At 38.7% G+C, this 17,335-nt stretch overlaps 2 protein-coding genes across 2 annotated transcripts; both read left to right on the top strand.

Annotated features, from left to right (window-relative positions):
- The first annotated feature begins 144 nt into the window (after positions 1 to 144).
- dpm1 (dolichyl-phosphate mannosyltransferase subunit 1, catalytic) lies at positions 145 to 4,230 on the top strand. The gene is made up of 9 exons (XM_058764145.1): positions 145 to 389; positions 548 to 647; positions 733 to 766; positions 846 to 922; positions 2,877 to 2,902; positions 3,054 to 3,149; positions 3,325 to 3,393; positions 3,501 to 3,615; positions 3,854 to 4,230. Exons 1-9 carry the CDS (start codon positions 259 to 261, stop codon positions 3,956 to 3,958), a joined length of 753 nt encoding a protein of 250 aa, XP_058620128.1. The 5' UTR covers positions 145 to 258; the 3' UTR covers positions 3,959 to 4,230.
- A 760-nt stretch (positions 4,231 to 4,990) lies between these two features.
- On the top strand, positions 4,991 to 14,212 carry adnpb (activity-dependent neuroprotector homeobox b). Its single transcript, XM_058764141.1, has 4 exons — positions 4,991 to 6,075; positions 9,196 to 9,311; positions 10,134 to 10,226; positions 10,351 to 14,212. Exons 2-4 carry the CDS (start codon positions 9,204 to 9,206, stop codon positions 13,156 to 13,158), a joined length of 3,009 nt encoding a protein of 1,002 aa, XP_058620124.1. The 5' UTR covers positions 4,991 to 6,075; positions 9,196 to 9,203; the 3' UTR covers positions 13,159 to 14,212.
- Positions 14,213 to 17,335: the final 3,123 nt, after the last annotated feature.

The raw sequence follows: 17,335 nt of genomic DNA, 5'->3' as shown, positions 1-17,335 counted from the left end.
TTTCTTGTCTCAAGACATTATCCCAATGTGCAGTGCATCTAGCATACAACCTTCCTGCAAATTGAAGGGTTTGACTAAATTCTATTGACACATTGCACTGCTATTGTTCAACTGTCCAAACAATAGTCGGATGTTTTTCACTCACAGTATTTGAACTGGTGTAATATGTGCTCCGGAACCAAAGGATGGAGCTAGTGATTTCCACGGACAACGTACCTGATGTAAACATCCGGTGTTTATTACGTCGGAGACGCCAACATGGCGAGCAGGAAAGGTAATGCGAAGACCAGGGAGCAACCTGACAAATATTCTGTTTTGCTGCCAACCTACAACGAGAGAGAAAACCTCCCATTGATCGTGTGGTTGCTGGTGAAGTACTTTGGCGAGAGGTAAGCGTGTTGTTATACACAGACAACGGGCGAGAAGTCAAACTGTTGAAGTCCTAATGATGAGCTCGGTCTCATCACCTGATTGAGTCTCCAAGATTAATTTAAATATTTATTTTTATGAAGAGCGTTCTTACTCAAATGGCCATGTTTTAACACAGTGGATACAACTACGAGATCATAGTGATTGATGATGGCAGTCCAGACGGGACGCTGCAGGTCGCCGAGCAGCTGCAGAAGATCTACGGCGCTGACAAGATTGTGAGTTGTGCATTATAATAGACAGCACATGACTGACAGCTTGTCGAAAGAAATCATGAAAATCTGGCATCTCTCTTCTTTTCAGCTCCTGAGACCGAGAGCAGAAAAACTGGGATTAGGTAAATTGGCTCACATTTCTTAATACTACTTCTTAGAGCGAAGTTAGGAATAGCGTGACTGACGTTCAAGTCATTCCAGGAACGGCTTACATTCACGGCGTTAAACACGCGTCAGGAAACTTCGTTATCATTATGGATGCAGATCTCTCACATCATGCAAGTACTCTTCCATTTTATACTGTTTTGTACCTCTTTGAGTAAATATTACTGGTATGTTTCCCACGACCGTGGAAATACTCAAAATGTTTGCATATACTTCTATTGGATAGAGTACTTACAACATGCTAACAAGCCTTACTGATGTTATTGAGAATCATTATTTTGAGTCTGTTCTTTTCAGTGAATCTGTGGAAGCTCATTTCTGCCACATAAGAAAAAAAAAATCTTGTTTTGGTGAACTATAATTCTGAGATAGTCATAATTATAACACGGGGGAAAAAGAATGAGAAAAAATTAAAAGTCAAGATTAGATCAGTCATTATGAGACGAGACAACACTATAAGATACTAAGTCATATGACTTATGATTATGATCATTTAGATTTTTTTCTCACTCTCTCCTAATTCCTTTTATAATAATTGTGTCATAATTATGACTTTTTATATTTTATTTATTCATATTATATATATATATATATATATATATATATATATATATATATATATATATATTATACATTATACAGATAGATAGATATAGATATATAGTAGGGATGCACCGAATGTTCGGTAACCGAAATTGTTCGAATAAGCGAAAAGACCGAATAAATTGTACCGAACAATGACGTGACGCGATCAAACAGAGGCGCGCACTAATGCAGCAACCACGTCTGCAGTGTGAAAGTATTTAAAACTGTCTGAGAGAGACGTAAAAATCATTCCAAGCACGAAGCACCAACAGTTAGATGCTTAGCACTGCATCTCATGTCTCCGATGAGAAGAGGAAGAGGTGGTTGATGCTGGTTACTATGATGATTGAAATCGCGAAATAGCCTCAAATGATTAGTAAATAAACTGCAGAATGTTATGTCTTCTAATACACGCACGGATTGCATGTATTCAAACAGCGCTGCACGAGTTCGCGGCGTCAGGGTTCAAAGTCCAAAGCGCGAGGAACATCTGAGCTAAAACACTGTTACTCGTCATTTGCTCAGTAACACACACACACACACACACACATATATATATATATATATATATATATATATATATAATTATTTTTATTTTATTTTTTTTTTAAGACACGTGACAATGTGATAAGTGCGACAAACATCTTCCCAAATTCGTAATGAGAATCATTTAAATATCTGCATGCTGTTGCCAACAAAAAGAAGCAATAAGATCTTCCTGCGGGTTTCTGCCAAAATAAAGTCTAAGAAAAAGCAACAACTCCATCAACATGCATAAATGTTAGTATTGTAATTTTACTGTTCTGTAAAATAAAATTAAAAAAATAAGACAATAATAATGATAATAATAATTACCTATATACATTTATTATAACATTCACAATAGTGTTCAAATTGGGATCTGTAATATGTTTTAAAAGAATTCTCTTCTGCTCAGCAAGGCTGCATTTATTTGTACAGTAAAAAATACATGCCTGATTCAAGAAGGGGGTCTCAAAAATTATTTTAGTAACTTATTAATTTTAAGTTAAATTGTGCTTTGTTGGTATAATGTCTGATATAATGTAAAAAAATGTTCAGTGTTAAGTAAATATTAAATTGTTGTTCTGTAATTGATTTTTTTAAATTGATTTGAAAAGCAGGACAAAACAGTAAAAAGCACATTTTGGCTATTTAATTTATGCAGTGGTGGGGGAAAAAATGGAAAAATAGGCCTACATGGGGAAAAAAATGCGAAAAACCGTGTTCGGTATTCAGCCTTCGGCCCAGTGTTTCATTTTGTTCGGCTTCGGCCAAGAATTTTAATTTCGGTGCATCCCTAATAATGAAAATCAATACGTTACAACAGTGTTGGATAGCTTCAAGCATGTTTACTCAAGAGTTTTCAAGAATTTAAAATGGATCATTTGATCCTGCTTTCAATAAATGAAACCTTCAGGAGCATTTGTTTACATTTAAGTGTTTTTTTCTTCTCCCTCACAGCCAAAGTTTATCGCACAGTTCATTGAGTAAGTCATTTTCTTTCAATTACTTTATGCCTCTGCTGTTAAAAGACATTTTATCTGCTCATTGTATTGTGTAGTGTAGTTTTGCTATAATAGCATTATCATGTGCACTTGTATAACAGCCACTTTCTTGATTTTTGTTTTTTTTGTTCAGAAAACAGAAAGAGGGTGGATATGACCTGGTGTCTGGAACAAGGTACAGAGGAGACGGTGGTGTATATGGATGGGATCTGCGCCGGAAACTGATCAGGTCTGTGACTGGAAGCTACATTTTTATAATGATATCCAACTATATAGAAATATTAGAAATTTGAGACCGCATCTGTTACTGCCATATATACATACTGTAGGTCAGGTATCATTTTTCATGTATAATTGATTTTTTGGCACAAGATTACTTTTTTGTAATGATTGTTTCCTTTTAGTCGAGGTGCAAACTTTGTAACACAAGTGCTGCTCAGACCAGGAGCATCTGATCTCACGGGGAGTTTTAGGTAAGGGCATGTTAATAAATTAATCATTGTTTTGTTTTTAAACCATGTTTTTTTTTAAATATTACAATATTGTATTATTGTCTCTTATCTTGTGTTCTGCGTTTCAGGCTCTATAAGAAAGAGGTTCTTGAAAAATTAGTAGAGCAGTGTGTGTCAAAAGGCTATGTGTTCCAGATGGAGATGATTGTTCGTGCTAGACAACTGGGCTATACTGTTGGAGAGGTCAGCACACATCTCTCATTCCACATTTCCTATAAATCTTGTTATTATTTTAATAAATAAAATATAGTTTAGATTATACATTTACATAAGACAGTGCATTGTATTGCTGTATTATACTGAACTTTATCTAATACATGCATTCATGTATAAATTCAAATTTTTACAAATCTATTTCAAAGTAGCAGACTTGCATTATTTTATGATGATCTGAAAGTGGTCTTGTCTGTCTGTTACGCAGGTTCCTATTTCATTTGTGGATCGTGTTTATGGGGAGTCCAAATTGGGTGGAAATGAAATTGTCTCCTTCCTGAAAGGATTGCTTACTCTTTTTGCCACTACATGACCTTTGACCTCATTTTGTTGTGTTTAGTTTTGTGCTATATGTTCAGCACTTATCACTGCAGTCGAACTGGAATTCATGCTTTCCAAGTAACAAGTTCATTACAATGAGTTATTTGTCCCATATCAGGTTACAGTAACCAAAGTGTTTGGATTGCTTGGATTTACCACTTTCCATCTTCCATTTAGCTTGGTTAATAATTACTAGACTGTATGTTGAAATGTACATTAAAATGTTTAAAAAAATCTACATTTTAATAAAAAGGACCAAATTTACAGAGATTTTTTTTATTATTATTATTACAAAAAACTCCAAAAGGGGGGTTTCATAGTCATAGCATAGAACCATTCTTGTTTTTTTTTTAGTGTGATGAACATTTGAATAATGTAAGGAACCTTTTTTTCACTATAAAGACCTTTCCTGCAATGGAAGTTGTATTAATGTCAATAAAAATAATTATTTTTAAGAGTGTATTCCATATAAACTGCATTTTCTAGGCTATAATCTTAAAAATAAAGGTTCTTTATTGGTTCCTTGTAGAACCTTTAACATCTATGGAACCTTTCCATTCCACAAAAAGTTCCTTATGGTTCCTTATAGTCTTTGGATTTAAAATGTTCTTCACACTAAGAATAATTGGTTGTCTTAAGAACAGTTTCCTGAAAGGTTCTTTGGGCAACTCAAAAAGGTTCTTCTGTAGCATGGCTGTAAAAAGCACCTTTTGTAACATATGTACAGGAGCATGTTCGGAGGCCCTAAATAAAGCGGTCCCTGGGGGGGCCCCCTCAGTAGAAACCGCGTTCAATTGCGCAGTGCCTAAACAGGCTACTGTATGTATATTGACCTTTTTAGCAGCCTGAGAACCACTTTTGTGCTCTTGAGTGGCTATAGAGACTTATGTTTTAAAATAAACATTTTATGTTGCAGATCATGCAATGTATTTGGACATTTTCATCTGGATGCGTGTTATTTATTAAAATACTTTGGACTTGCATCAAAACTGATGAAGTTGTATTATGCACTTAATTCCACACATCAGTCAGTGTCAGAAGAAAACAACAGCCTACATCCTAAGAGCTACTGCCATCAATCTCTTGAGTAAGTGTCTACCCTGTCTTGTTGACATCCAAAAGAAAATATTTTCTTCTTTCTCTGGGTGTAGAGTGTTACGTCCCAAATGACACCCAAACTAGTGTAATGCAAGGAACTGCTAGGGCGAGTTTGATGCAGCCAACACCAAGGGGGGAATAACTCCAGAGCTCAAGGGCCAGAGGGTGGGGGAATCACCATGGCTCACAGTCTGCAACCCCAGCACTTCACATACAGAAGTAGTCCCGGTGAGTTGCGCATGAGCGCGGTACAGCGCCACCACCCGAACTCATGCTGCTCCGATGCTGGCTGAGTACTGAGGCACTGTATACATCCGACTCTCTGCGGGGGTAGATACCAGATGCAGAATTGACGCATACGCCTCTATCCAATCAAGTTTCAGCCGATGGCGCCCCCTATGGTTTCATTCCATGTAACTGCACCCAGGGGCTGTTTACACCAATTTCGGAAGCATGTAATAAAACATTTTGTGCGCGCACAGACACACTTGTGCATTCAAGGTAAGCTTAGATGGGGGGTAAATATTGGATTGGTGGTCGTCTGACACCTCTCACCACATAATCCCCCACCCACCGCTTCTCTCCGTCGGCACAATGCTTTTTTATGCTAATCAAACACACATGTCACTTCCGCCCCCTTTCACACGCCATTTTGGATAGTATAGGTACTGGACCGGGTCGTATTGTTTAAGTGGATGGCGGATTACGTTAATTGCTGTCAATTACACCGTCATCGCGCGTCTTGTGGACTGTGCATCATCGCAAACGCAGCACGCGCTCGGCGGTTCGAGCTCCTTCTCCCTCCGGGACCCCCGTACACCGGCACAGACTCTGCTAGATGAGTTGCAGCAGCTCATTCCCGGCAGACAGGCAGCTTTGGGTCGGCCCGTGACAGGAGTCGAGCTCCCTCTTTCGGCGGTGTGTGTCCGCCTGGGAAGCGGAGGACGAGGCGCTCGGTTCGGGGCGCGGGAAAGTGACATTACGCGCTGCAGCTAGCGAAGCGCGGGCCAGGTAACGTTCAACTCGCTCCCCGTTGTGCTTTTGGGGAACGAAACCGAATGAGAATTGACTGAGACCTGCTAACTTATTAATAATAACCGGAGGAAATCTGAAAGGACTTAATCAGACTCTTAGGTGGAAAACCTAGCTAATTGTTTGTGTCATACAGTTGTTAAACAGTTCTGTCAGGTCGTGAATTAAAAATAAAGTTTTTATCGATGTGTTCTTACCGTTGTAAGTGTAACTATGGGTTTTTATCATCCACACAGACCCTAAATCCGACCACTCACTCCAGCCCGCTGTTATATCTCCGTTTGCTTTGACAGTTGGGCTAACTCATCACGAAAAGCTCGCGCTGCAACGAATTTATCGTTAAAGGGACCGTTCACCAAACATAAAACAAATTATGTCATCGTTTATTCGCCCTCACGTTGTTCTAAGCCCGTATGAATTTCTAATATAAGCTAAAGGAAATGTTAATCAGAATGACAGCCTCAGTCAGTTTTTTTTTTGTTTGGAAAACAGATGCACTGAAAGTGAATGGTGACTGACGCTGTCATTCTGTCTGACATCTTTTGTGTTTCACAGATAAAAGAAAGTCGTGTAGTATGGAGCAGTATTAGGTTGAATAATTTTTATTTATTTTTTTTGTTTGTTTGTTTTTGGTGAATTGTCCTTGTAATGATCGAACAAGCGCTGTCAGTTGAGTGCAGTTGTACTAATAACGAACTAAAGTTGGCGCTTGTAGGATTTGATCTCCTTTGACATGTCAACAAACCAAACAGACCAACGTGTGACTGGTCTCTAATTGGTCAGTTGTTTTCCTGGTCAGTGTGTTGTCATACTCATGTACTTGCCTTCTTGTTTTTGCTCTAGATAATTTGTAATGATTGTTGTTCTTTGAATGGCAAGTTTGATATTTACTTTAGTATTTACCGTCCAGGGTAGTACAGATGTCATTCAGCAAATTGCAGTGCTTGAATTTGACATTTGGACAGCTTATGTTTATCATACTGTGTGTGTTTAATATGTACAATGTTATTTTCGCAACTGTAGCTGTGGTGTTGGGCCTTTGATGAAAAGATTATGCTCAATGTATTTACCAGCAGTATGTTTTTCTCATTAACACAGGGTCCATGTTGTTTGAATATGGACGGCCATGAGGCAGTTAATTAAAATGTGACAGATATTTTAATTTTCTGTTTGCATATGTATGCAAACCAAGTCATCTGTATGCTAGTAGATCATCAGATAACCTCCACCTAGAGCAGACACTGCAGATATGGCTTTCCACGCACTGGCCTCTGCTGCTGCCTCAACAGGAGGCGCCATTCCAGGGCTGTAATGCAGAAGCCTGCACAAAAAAAGGGAGCGGAAAAAGGGCAGGCAGAACAGGGAGAGGCTTATATAACATGGAGGAAGAGCTGTCCTCTAGCGCCATCTAGAAAGGATGGGAGAAAGTCAGTGAGGCGATGATGAACGCCTAACCAAAGAGAGAGCCCCTATTCAGTGAAACCGCTGCTCTTTGTTCAAGCAGGGTGTACTGTATGATGCTTGTGATTGGTGACACCAAGAGCTGATGCAGGTTTTCCATGAAGGCAGGTCAGATAGGTACATGACCTTTGACCTTAGTTGAACTTCGACCTCATTTTTGCGGGCTGCTGTGGGATCGGCCAAATTTAGCATTGCAGTTGTGCATGTTTGGCTCTTCATGTACAATATTCGTTAGAGCACAGATCTGCAATGCTGGTGCTGTAGAATGTTGGCCATAGATTCATTGGATGCGTTTGTGTTTTTTCAGTTGGGCGATCATATTTTGAAATGGTGCCATCCCATAGACATCAAGAGCTGAAGCACTTGTACTTGTGCTTGGAAAGATTTTTATTTTGCTTTGGTATTGCATGTAAAATAGATTTAATATAAATACACACTACTATTGAGATGCAGAAAATTGTTAGAGTAAAGATGCACCAGAAGTGTGAGTAGATTTGTTTAAAATAAATTGTTCTTTTGAACTTTATTCATCAAAAAATCCTGAAAAATAAAGCATATAATGAAGCATTTCCACAAAAAACTTTAAGTAGCATGGCTGTTTTTTGAATAATAATAATAATAATAAATGTTAATAATAAAAATGTTTTAAAAAATCTTTAAATTGTTAGTAATAATGTTAATAATAAAAATAAAAATTAGCATATTAAAATAATCTTTGAAGGATCATGTGACACTGAAGACTGGATTAATGGTGCTGAAATTCAGCTTTGCCATCACAGGAATAAATTAATTTTAAAACATTAAAATGGAAGACAGTTATTTTAAAATGTAATAATATTTCACAATATTACTGTTTTTTACTGTATTTTTGATCAAATAAATGCAGCTTTGGTGAGCATAAAAAAAACTTCCTTCAGAAACATTTAGAACATCTTTCAGACCCCAAACTTTTGAATGGTGGTTTATTCAAATGTAATTAAAGTGAATTGTTATCTCATAATTAAAAACAAAAATGAATGCATTCAGGTCCTTTTTGACAAAACATGTAAGCTTGTGTCAGTTTGTTTGGATCAATTATAGACTACCACATAGGCCTATACTCCAGACAGAGGTTGATTTCTTTAATCTTCACCTCATACATTGACTCTCCTTATTCTCATTGACATTCTCATTTGTAGAAGTACCTTTGATGATAATTGCATGCCACCATACAAAGGCCGCAAATTAGTTTCCTGTTGTGAGAGGACTCTTTGGAATTTAATTCATAAATACATTTGTTGGTTGTGGCTTTTGAAGAAGTAGTAAAAAGTTAAAAAAAACTATTGTAAAATAAGACCGTGATATTGCATGGTGTCAAAAGTAAGTTGGCTTTTTGCTGTCTGTGTTTATTATGCAGCTCATTTTCCAAGGCTGTGATGAGAAAGATGCTCTCTGACTCGTTTGTTTTGCTTTAGACCTTTTCCTCTCCTAGTGACCGTTTCTCTGACATGAGCTATGTTTATGATTTGGATTAAGGTGCATTTAAACAGTCAAACTGATAGTGTCTCAGTGAGATATATTTTAATATAAGTCATTCAAACAATACAAAATGTGTATTATTCATTCATGATGGCAATAATGTGATGAATTTATTTTCAGGTGGCAGAATGTTTCAACTCCCAGTGAACAACCTCAGCAGTCTAAGGAAAGCTAGGAAGAATGTGAAAAAAGTGCTGGGTGACATTGGCTTGGAGTTTTGCAGGGAGCACATTGATGTAAGTATATTTCTCTAGTTAAAATGTCTCCATAGGCAGGGAAGTACATGCTCATTATCATGGACCATCGGAGTCTCCTTGAGACAGCTCCAAATGGCTTAGTGTTTTTATGTTGCATTCTGTGTCACAGTGTTACCGTTAGCTCTGTAGCTGTGAAATCAGCTTGTTGGTATGCTCTTACCATTCATCTTCTAACCTTGAGTCTTAACAGTATTTTTTTGCTAACGCAATACCACACATGGTGCAGTTTCTTTAGATTATGAAGTAGGCCCATGTGAACTTTTTGGTATTTGAGATTGCCAGAAATAAAGCCGCCTCCCTTGTTTTTGATAAATCCACTACTTTAGTTGCCTGACAAAATTACTGCATCTACCACAAGTTCCATTTTTTTTCCAATATTCTAAAACAACACCACAGAGGAAAATCTGTGTGAAGGTTAAATATTTGTAATGATTAAAATAAAAGGCTGTATTTTATGATTTGTGTCTGATAAAATAAAGTGACATTGTGAATATCAGTGATTTATAATGTACATTTTGGCCATTAAATTTCCTAAAAACCATGCCTAGTATCTAGTTGATTGCTTACGAACTATAAGAAAAAGCTATTTTATTAACATTTCTAATTCAAACCTCAAATAGCAGAGTTACGAAGTTTGGAAATTTTTTTTCTACTAATCAGTTTGTGTGAACTGATGGATTCAGTGCCAAGCAATTCATTCGTTTTTTCAGTATTCATTTGTTTGACACTTAAGTACATGTGCAAAGAATTTGAAAATTTCTTCTAAAAAGACTTTTTATATGTATTCTTTTTCCCCTTCAGGACTATAAGGACTTTGTTCCCAATGAGTTCTACATTAAGAACACCACATGGGACGATGTGTGCATGTATGATCCCTCAATGACCAAATCACAAGTGAGTAGTAACTTAAATCTTACTAAAGGACAGGGGATGCATTTTTTATTAATCTTTTGTGTCTATTGTTTTTAAACCCATCTCCGTTTTTTTCATCACCCGTTTGTCCTCTTTGTCTTTTTAGGAGTACCGCTCAAAACCGTTCTGTTGTTCAGGATGTACATTCTCCTCCAAGTTTTTCTCCGCCTACAAGAGTCACTTTCGTAATGTGCACAGCGAGGACTTTGAAAACCGCATTCTCCTTAACTGCCCCTATTGCACTTATAATGGGAACAAAAAGACTTTGGAGACACACATCAGACTGTTTCATATGCCAAACAATGTTGTGCGCCAGAATGCTATAGGACTTCAGGGGGCAGGGGTTGGCTTGAAGGATGGTGCTCGTCTGGATAAGACGCGTGATAATATAGAGCAAGCAGTGTACTACTGCAAGAAATGCACTTACAGGGACCCACTATATAATGTGGTGCGAAAGCATATCTACCGGGAACATTTCCAGCACGTAGCGGCACCGTACTTAGTGAGGCCTGGTGAGAAGACAACACCAGCCAATGGGACAACAGGAGGCTCTGGTACAGGGAGCAATGCTGATTCTGGTGGTACCAACAGTACGAGCACAGCCATCCACTGCAAACGGTGCCTCTTTGTACCTCGTACCTATGAAGCCCTTGTGCAGCATGTCATTGAGGACCATGAGCGCATTGGTTATCAAGTTACTGCTATGATTGGACACACCAATGTTGTGGTACCTCGGGCGAAGCCTGTGATTATGGTGTCCGCTAAAGCTCAGGGTGATAAGGGCATCATTGGTGTAATGCCAAAGGGTACAGTAGTGACTGGAGTACGGCCTTTATCCGCTCAGCAGCTGAGTCGTATTGTTATTCCTAAAGGGAGTTTGAACTCAAGTGGGCTCCTGTCAGGTGTTCACCTGAAGCAGGGGGCATTTGGTCTGAAGCCTGGGACTACACAATCCTTGACCATTGGGGGACAACAGGTGCAGCTTTCAGTCCCACAGCAGTCTCAAACAAGCAAACCGCAGCTTTCTGCTAGTCTTCGTAGCTCAGTTTCTGGATCATCATCCACTTCCATACTAAAGATCCCTCAGCTGAACTCTCGAGTTCAGGCAGCAGCTACTACGGTGTCATCTGTTACTTCCAAGAAGGGCAACTCTGTCATCGGCACATCGTACACTCAAAAATGGAAGATCTGCACCATCTGCAATGAGCTCTTTCCAGAAAATGTGTATAGTTCGCATTTTGAAAAGGAGCACAAAGCGGAGAAGGTACCGGCGGTGGCCAACTACATCATGAAAATTCACAACTTCACTAGTAAATGCTTATACTGTAACCGTTACCTACCTAGCGACACGCTTCTTAACCACATGTTGATACATGGCTTATCTTGCCCACACTGCAGGGCCACGTTCAATGATGTGGAAAAAATGGTGACTCACATGCGAGGAGTGCATCCCAATGAATCTGCTGGGCCACGGACAGAATCCCCACTTACATTTGACCTCACGCTTCAGCAGGGAAATCCCAAGAATGTCCAGCTGATCGTCACCACATATAACATGCGGGATGCCCCGGAAGAATCGGTGGCATTTCACGCCCAAAACAACGCATTACCACAATCATTGCAGGGGAACAAACTGGTTATGCCACCAGTCCCAAAGATACCCCCAGATGCCTCAGACGCCATACCGGCTAAGGCTACACCGCAAGCGGCTGTACCTTATAAGAAGGATGTAGGCAAAACACTTTGTCCTCTCTGCTTTTCAATTCTTAAGGGACCTATTTCAGATTCTCTAGCTCACCATTTGCGTGACCGCCATCAAGTTATACAAACGGTTCATCCTGTGGAGAAGAAGTTGACCTACAAATGCATCCATTGCCTTGGTGTCTACACTAGTAACATGACGGCTTCCACGATCACTTTGCATCTAGTCCACTGCCGCGGTGTCAGCAAAACTCAGAACGGCCGACCTGCTCCATCCGCAAGAGTTGCACAGGCCCAGGGGGCTGGTCTCAAACGGGCAGGTTTAGCAAACTTTGACCAAACTGAGCCAAAGAGACGGAAATCTGCTACCGACGACCAGACTGGGCATAGCCCACCACTTTCAACTGACAAACAAGATGAACCTGTAGTCTTTGCCTTGGACCCGAAGGGTTACGAGAATGAGTCCTACGAGACACGAAAAGCTTTCCTCACTCAGTACTTCAACAGGCAGCCTTACCCCACTCGTCGAGAGGTGGAGAAGCTTGCTTCCAGTCTCTGGCTTTGGAAATCTGACATTGCGAGCCACTTCTCAAATCGAAGGAGGAGATGTATGCTGAATTGTGAGACCTTAAACACTCGGGTCCTGCTGGGATTTAAAATGGAAGACATTACAGATTTGCAACATCCCATGAACTTTGAGTCAAAGTGCTATTTCAAGAACCATAACCCTGAACATAAAAGACGAACTACTAGATATCGGATAGGCCGATCTGCCTATGCCATTCGCTTTCGGCAAAAAGCTACAACCAATGGTGACCTGCAGCAGAAGCATGGCACGCTAGCAAGGGTTTCTGCCAAAGCCTCACTCTACTCGAATGGTCAAAAGGCCATCATAGGGAGCAACTGCAATGATTCAATGAAGAGCACCTTAAAACCTGGAGCACTTGTCAATTCTGAACCAATTGCTGTGGACTCTGACAGTGATAATGAGGAGAATATGCAGACTGCACAGTCACTTAGTAGGGAGGAACCAGAGACAAATGATCAAGTGGATGGAAGTGACTCTGAAATCAGGGAGGATGCCCACAGTGAAAACGGTTATGGGTCAAAAGACTTATTAAACGAAACAAAACAGCAAAAGGGAGAGTGCCAGTCAGGTATCACAAACAAGCTTGAACAATCAGAGACTCAGTTAACCAAGCAACAGGTCTGATTTCTGGACAGGGTTAATCAAATGCACATGTATACTTTTGCGTTATGTTTGACATACACCAACAATGCTGCCTCATTGAACTTCTAGACCTTGGTTACAGACAGTAGCTATAAGGTTCTGCTTTTCCCTCAACTCCTAAAGCCATTTGAGAAAGGCAAAAAAGTCATATTTTACATTTTGAAATATGAAGATGAATGCAAATTTTGATTGTGAAGCTGGGGTCATCTTTTCCTCAGGATAGGGAAAGAAAAAGCTCAACATTTACCAAACAATACAGTTTATGATTCTTTAACATAACCAGAAACAGACTTGTTCAGCCGTTATTGTGGCAAATGGAGTGTTTATTAGAGCCAACAGGTATTCTTGAATTTCATGTTATCACGTAGTATCGGTAGTGTATATTTGTACAGTCTTTTAGATATGTCTAAGGAGATGTGTAGGTGTACTCACTGATGAAAAAAAAGATTTGCTATACTTTTTGTGCTCACGCTTAATGGTCATATGTTCTACTTTGGTTCACATAGACAATGGATGTGGCTTCGGTGGCTGTTTTTCCTGTTTACTTTTATTAACAAACGTATAGCATTTTGCTAAAAATATATCGGTATAAATAATGCAAAATAAAAGAACATAATCTCTTGCTTTTGTTTTGCCTGTTTATAACTGAAGCATCTTTTTTATAAATATGTATTTACCATCCTGTAACTTGTTTTGCTTCCAGAGCAGCTTTTCATATTTAACTTTTGCAGTTAAATTGACCACTGTAGCATTGTGCTAGTAGATTAGCCTGTGTTTGGTTCAGCCTCCGCTGACTGTTTTCTTTTTCAACAATTACACACTTTTTCTCCTCCAGCTGGGCTTCTTTTGTGATCTGGGGTCCAGAACGAGCATTTCTAGTCATTCTAACTTTCTGTATGTTTAAATTTGTGACCTCCAGTTTATGTTGTCTGTTGTTTTTTTGTTTGTCCCCTTTATTCTATTTTTCTTTGTCACTGCAAACATTTCTGAACAATAAAGTGCTGTATTGTCCTTCTCACAATGTTTCTAACCCTGACCAGTCTGTATTTTCTTTGTATTTTTTACCTATGACCATCCAGTTTTGCTGTTTTGGTCTGCTGCAAAGTACATGTTTTAGGGCTGATATGTTTTTGTTTACTTTTGTGGACTAATGTGTAAAGTATGTGTGTATAATATTCAAAAAATATATAATATTTTATTATTTAAGCAATAGTGTTCTCAAAACATTTCACAATGCATTTCTCTGATCTTGTTGTCATCTTAGTTTGTATACAGTAATGAAGATTTAATTAAATCATATAGGCTGCATGCAGTAAATCACTTTCACTTATAGCTTTTTCTTTACAAGTTTTTAAAATTAAAATGATTCACAACCCATTTCACTGTTGTAATATAACATCTCTGAGTAAAACGGGATATTTATTCACTGGATTGTTAAAAAGGGTCTCTAATGACAAGTGGAAAGAGGTGAGGGATTGAAAAACAAAGGACAGGGCTTCTACTTTTAGGTAAGACAAGAGGACCGAGATTGTCCTCAACCCAATGAAATCAACCCAGATTGATTGAAATCTAATACCATTCACGCTAAAGAAAAGTTTTTGCGCACTATACCATCAATTGTGACCCTGAGGTCAATCTACTCCTGTCTTTCACGAGAATACAGTATGTCAGAGGGATTTCAAAATGGAGGGATGATATGAAAGTGCATGGTCGCTCTCAAAGAATGGCTTCTTTCCTGCTGTGCAAGTCTGGGGGAAAGAGAGCAGCATGTGTGCTCCAGTTATTGGGTGTGGAAGGGTTGGGGACTGAGCTGAGGGGCAGAGGCTGAAAGGAGACATACTGTATCAGGCTGTCTGATGGAGGCCTGATGAGGCATGTCCACAGAGCAGTACCAAAATGGGGGAGGGAAACATGATAATGTCTGTGGGAAAACTCTATAGTGCCCCCTGCAGCCAGAGAGGAGCTCTGCCACTTCTGATGGAGAAGCCCTGACTTCAGCTAATACTGAATGACTGCTGTGCATGCACATGTGTGTTCAGTTGAAATCTGATGTTTCTTTCAATGATATTCTGTGATGGTGATGAAGGTATAGTCAACTAATATATTAGCGGGATTATGAAAACAGTGATCAGTGTTGTTATTGGTATCTATAACCAAAGTTTTAAATGATCTTTCATTGTAATAAGTTGAAATGAATTGAAATAAAGTGCTAGAATTCTTAAATAAAAAAAACGTAAAATATAAATACAAAAACTTAAATATAATTTGAAACTAAATAAAAAGCACATAACAAATTACATAAATTAAAAATAAAGCTAATTCAAAGTATTAATAAATATATTAATAATACTAGAAGTCTTGTGTCAGAATGCTGGATTCAGTTAAAAATATTAAATCTCCAGAAAGAGTTCTTAAAACACACATTGGGACATGTTTTCACAATGGGAACCTGCACATTTCAGCTGATTTTAAATAATAAACAATTATGAAATATAAAATAATTAATACACCAGCAAATATGTAAATAGACACACAAAAAAAGACAAAACCCCATGTTCTGAAAACCCATGTTCTGTTGATTAAAATCAACCTTTATTGTACAGTTGTCACTTGAATGTATGTCAGTGCCGTTTTAGTATATTCACAGTAAATATATACAGTAAGTATATATTGGTTTTAGCGATCTGTGTTTGTTTAATTGGATTTTTAACTCAAGTCATGCTTTATTGCCTTCTGAAGACAAGAATACCTTGCCAAAGTCACCTACTTGTCACACTTATAGGTGCATCTCAATAAATTAGAATGTCGTGAAAAAGTTCATTTTTTCTTGTAACTTATTTCAAAAAGTGAAACTTTCATATATTTTAGATTCATTACATGTAAAGTAAAACATTTCAAAAGTTTTTTTTGTTTTAATTTTGATGATTAGAGCTTACTGCTCATGAAAGTCAAAAATCAGTATCTCAAAATATTAGAATATTTACATTTGAGTTTCAATAAAATGTATCCCTACAGTATAAATTCTGGGTATCTCTTGTTCTTTGAAACCACAATAATGGGGAAGACTGCTGACTTGGCAATGATCCAGAAGATGAACATTGACAGCCTCCACAAAGAGGGTAAGTCACAGAGGGTCATTACTGAAAGGTGTGGCTGTTTACAGAGTGCTGTATCAAAGCATATTAAATGCAAAGTTGGAAGGAAGAATTTGGGTAGGAAAAGGTGCACAAGCAACAGGGATGACTGCAAGCTTGAGAATACAGTCAAGCAAAGCTCATTCAAACACTTGGGAGAGCTTCACAAGGAGAGAACTGAAGCTGGAGTCAGTGCATCAAGAGTCACCACACTCAGACGTCTTCAGGAAAAGGGCTACCAAGCCACTTCTGAACCAGGGACATTGTGAGAAGCATCTTACCTGGGCTGTGGAGAAAAAGAACTGGACTGTTGCTCAGTGGTCCAAAGTCCTCTTTTCAGATGAAAGTAAATTTTACATTTCATTTGGAAATCAAGGTCCCAGAGTCTGAAGGAAGAGTGGAGAGGCACAGAATACATGTTGCTTGAAGTCCAGTGTGAAGTTTCCACAGTCAGTGATGATTTGGGCTGCCATGTCATCTGCTGGTGTTGGTCCACTGTGTTTTCTGAAGTCCACAGTCAACGCAGCCATCTACCAGGAAATTTTAGAGCACTTCATGCTTCCTTCTGTTGACAAGCTTTATGGAGATGCTGATTTCATTTGGACTTGGCACCTGCCCACACTGCCAAAGGTACCAAAAGTTGGTTAAATGACCATGGTGTTGGTGTGCTTGATTGGCCGGCAAACTCACCAGACCTGAACCCCAGAGAGAATCTATGGGATATTATCAAGAGGAAGATGAGAGACACCAGACCCAACAATGCAGATGAGCTGAAGACCACTGTCAAAAAAACCTGGGCTTCCATACCACCTCAGCAGTGCCACAAACTGATCACCTCCATGCCACGCCGAATTGAGGCAGTAATTAAAGCAAAAGGAGCCCCAACCAAGTATTGAGTACATATACAGTAAATGAACATACTTTCCAGAAGGCCAACAATTCACTATATTATAAAGTATTCTAATTTGTTGAGATAGTGAATTGGTGGGTTTTTGTTAAATGTGAGCCAAAATCATCACAATTAA

Source organism: Onychostoma macrolepis, chromosome 23 (genome assembly GCF_012432095.1).
Source record: "Onychostoma macrolepis isolate SWU-2019 chromosome 23, ASM1243209v1, whole genome shotgun sequence".
NCBI classification, from domain to species: Eukaryota; Metazoa; Chordata; class Actinopteri; order Cypriniformes; family Cyprinidae; genus Onychostoma; species Onychostoma macrolepis.
This window is presented reverse-complemented; position numbering and strand designations above follow the sequence as displayed.

Excerpts from the sequence above, each read along its gene's own strand:
- adnpb (XM_058764141.1), top strand. The coding sequence starts at position 9,204 with ATGTTTCAACTCCCAGTGAACAACCTCAGCAGTCTAAGGAAAGCTAGG. Across the intron at positions 9,312-10,133 it reads TTTGCAGGGAGCACATTGAT|GACTATAAGGACTTTGTTCC; the intron begins GTAAGTATATTT and ends TTTCCCCTTCAG. Across the intron at positions 10,227-10,350 it reads CCTCAATGACCAAATCACAA|GAGTACCGCTCAAAACCGTT; the intron begins GTGAGTAGTAAC and ends TTGTCTTTTTAG.
- dpm1 (XM_058764145.1), top strand. The coding sequence starts at position 259 with ATGGCGAGCAGGAAAGGTAATGCGAAGACCAGGGAGCAACCTGACAAA. Across the intron at positions 390-547 it reads GTGAAGTACTTTGGCGAGAG|TGGATACAACTACGAGATCA; the intron begins GTAAGCGTGTTG and ends GTTTTAACACAG. Across the intron at positions 923-2,876 it reads ATGCAGATCTCTCACATCAT|CCAAAGTTTATCGCACAGTT; the intron begins GCAAGTACTCTT and ends TCTCCCTCACAG.